The sequence below is a fragment of the Neomonachus schauinslandi genome, chromosome 3, assembly GCF_002201575.2.
Source record: "Neomonachus schauinslandi chromosome 3, ASM220157v2, whole genome shotgun sequence".
Lineage (NCBI taxonomy): Eukaryota > Metazoa > Chordata > Mammalia > Carnivora > Phocidae > Neomonachus > Neomonachus schauinslandi.
Genome location: NC_058405.1, coordinates 31,331,751 through 31,334,513, shown reverse-complemented (window position 1 = coordinate 31,334,513; position 2,763 = coordinate 31,331,751). Strand labels below are relative to the sequence as shown.

At 38.1% G+C, this 2,763-nt stretch overlaps 1 protein-coding gene across 4 annotated transcripts in view; it reads left to right on the top strand.

Annotated features, from left to right (window-relative positions):
- LMO7 (LIM domain 7) overlaps positions 1-2,490 on the top strand; it is a 93,758-nt gene extending 91,268 nt beyond the window's left edge. For all 4 annotated transcript variants that reach the window (XM_044913154.1, XM_044913157.1, XM_044913155.1 and 1 more), the window contains 2 exons: positions 105-207; positions 1,535-2,490. In XM_044913154.1, coding sequence (XP_044769089.1) covers positions 105-207; positions 1,535-1,627 — 196 coding nt within the window. In that variant the 3' untranslated portion in view covers positions 1,628-2,490. The remainder of the gene's footprint in view (positions 1-104; positions 208-1,534) is intronic.
- The last annotated feature ends 273 nt before the right edge of the window (positions 2,491-2,763 follow it).

Genomic DNA, 2,763 nt, shown 5'->3' with positions numbered 1-2,763 from the left:
TCTCCTTAAAAGACAAGAAATTTTCTCCCTGCCTTGCTCCAACCCGGGAGTGCCCTGAGGGTTCTCCAGCTGACTGATTGTGGTGGTTCTTTCTTGTCCCTCAGTGTGTGGCCTGTGAGTGTCATCTCGGAGGCTCCAGCTCAGGAGCCGAAGTCAGAATCAGAAACCACCAACTCTACTGCAACGACTGCTATCTCAGATTCAAATGTAAGAGAGCAAATCAGGGAGAAAATTTCTTGTCTTTTAAGGAGACCACGGGTTCCCATGCATTTCCCTGAATCTGCAGCCATGTCCCCCTCAAGCTCCCTGCCTTAGAATTCCAGGCTTTAGGAAGCTTCGTGTGTCCCGCCCTTCAAAGCAGGTGTGGTGAGCGGGTCAGCGCTCCAGACTTCAGCCACTCTCGGGAGGGTTGAGGGGCCAAGGAGTTGGAGAGGGACAGCTGCCTGAGTCAGGACGGCATCCATTAGAAGACACTTCTAATGACTTGAGGCTATCAACAAACCCAAACAGACAGTTTAAAATGATCCTTCTGGGTAGACTGTACTCTGTTTCTTGGCTAAGAATCAGTCCCTCATTATCAGCTGATTTTTGTTACTTCACAGTGGGCTTTGTTTCTGTGACTTAGAACATGACCAACTTTAAAAACAGTGGTTTGAAAAAGGTAGTAAAGAATAGCTTATGCTTTGTTACTATATAAGCATATATTAGTATGATTAATATTTTTAAAAGGAGAACATGAATTCTGATTTTATGGTGTTTCGGTGTCCTTTTTGGGAAAACTGAGTTTTTCAAAAACTTCACATGCTAATTTGTGTAAGCATGTTTTTGTTTGTGTGTTATAAAACCGAGGATAGCTCCGATAGATTGCATGTCGTTTATAGCCACATAAAGACAACCATTACTGCTGTTGATATTTGGAACCTTGATGCTGGTAACATGTGTTTCTTCCTTATTGTGAAAGGATGTTACAAGTGGTATTAGCAAAACCATTTGCTTTTGAGCTCTGAGGTATTTACATGGCCCTTTATGTGAAGAGTGCTTTGAAAATGGTTTCAGTCCAGTCAGCTCTCTTTTATCTGTCAGCGGGTTGTGAACCTTCGCTCCCTGGCGTCCGGTCCTTTTCTGGATACGACCACTGAGGTTGGAGAGTGGCAAGGCTGGACACGTAATGGCGGGAGTGTGTGTATGTGTGTGCGCTTTTCTCTCTTGAATCAAATTCCCAAGCCAAATAGAATTGATTTTTGGAATCTTCAGGGGAAAATTGCCCATGCCTTTTCTCTCCTCCAGTACAAATAATAGAGAGTTGAGTGTAACTTATTTCTGTATCAGCAGTTTATGTTTACTTCATTTTTGCAAAGAAAGGATTCTAGAACCGAGGCTGTGATCTGCCTAGCTTTATCTTAAGTGAGTGACAGGTCACTCTTCTACCTCACGGGGCCATTCTCTGAGTGATTACTGCTATGTACCCCGGGCGGCAATATCTAAGTATTTCTCTATCCTAAGTACTTTTCTTTTTTTCTCCTTGCCTGATCAGCTGGACGGCCAACCGCCATGTGATGTAAGCCTCCATACGAAAGCACTGTTGCAGATAGAAGAAGAGGTGGTTGCTCCTGATGTAGATCTATAAATACGTGTTGTATGTCATTTTTGCTCTTTTTTTGAAAAGGATAACACTTCTTTTTTTTTTAATTTTTTGCCTCTCTAGATTACATCAGAGCATTATAGTCTTGGTAGAACCTATATTTTTGTTGTTGTTTATTTATAAGAAGGTGATTCTGTGTGTGTGGGGGGGGAAGTGCAGTATTTACTTTTTGAATTCAACATCTTAAAAGCACAAGGGAAAAATAAGAACTTCAAAATATTTTTGATGCTGATATTGATCTAGTTTGACTTTCTAGTGGTGTTTTGAAGAGGGTTATTTTATTGTTTTTTTTTTAAAAAGGTTCTGAAACATTATTTGAAATAGTTAATATAAATATATAATTGTGTTTGCTCTGTTTATTGTAATGTATACTAAATTAATGCAGAGCCGTATAGAAAATTTCACTAAAATCTACCCACAAATTTGCTTTCTGTGTCCTTCTTTTCATCTATGTAATATTGTGCTTTTTAAAAAAATTTTTTTAGCATATGTGACATTTTATTTGCTTGATGAGGGGATCTCTATTTTCTTCACCAGAATGATCACTAAGCAATGCCCAATAGAAAGCTGCTGCTTTTCATTAATACAGAATCATCATGGTTTGTATACCAAAAGTTTTCTCCAGGAACTAATAAGCCTTTCTGTTCCACTGTGTTTGTAAATAAACTTGCTGATGCATTAAGGACTGGTTCTCTTTTTTCTTCTGTGTGTGTGTATGTGTTTGTCTACCTCCCAGACCTTTTAATCCCATTTCAGTATTAAACTTGTGTTGATATTTTTTATTTAGCATCTTTACTGAGATAAAAAGTGACATATAAATAAATTCATATATTTAAACCGTACAGTATGACAAGTTGGATATGTGTGATTACCTATGAAATTATCACCATAATCTTGATATTGTTTTTACTGAAAAATTTCACTAGGAACTTTATTTTTGATGGAAGGTTGTTTCTGAATGCTGTACACTTCTGTGGTAAGAGGTGAAATGAGTGGTGAATTGTTGGATCATTTGGATAAAATCTTTATTCTTCTGCTTCCCCAGTGATAAAGGAAAATAGCAGTGAGTTTAGAAAATCTATAGAGAAAAAAAAACCCAAATGTACCTTGTTTTAAAAATC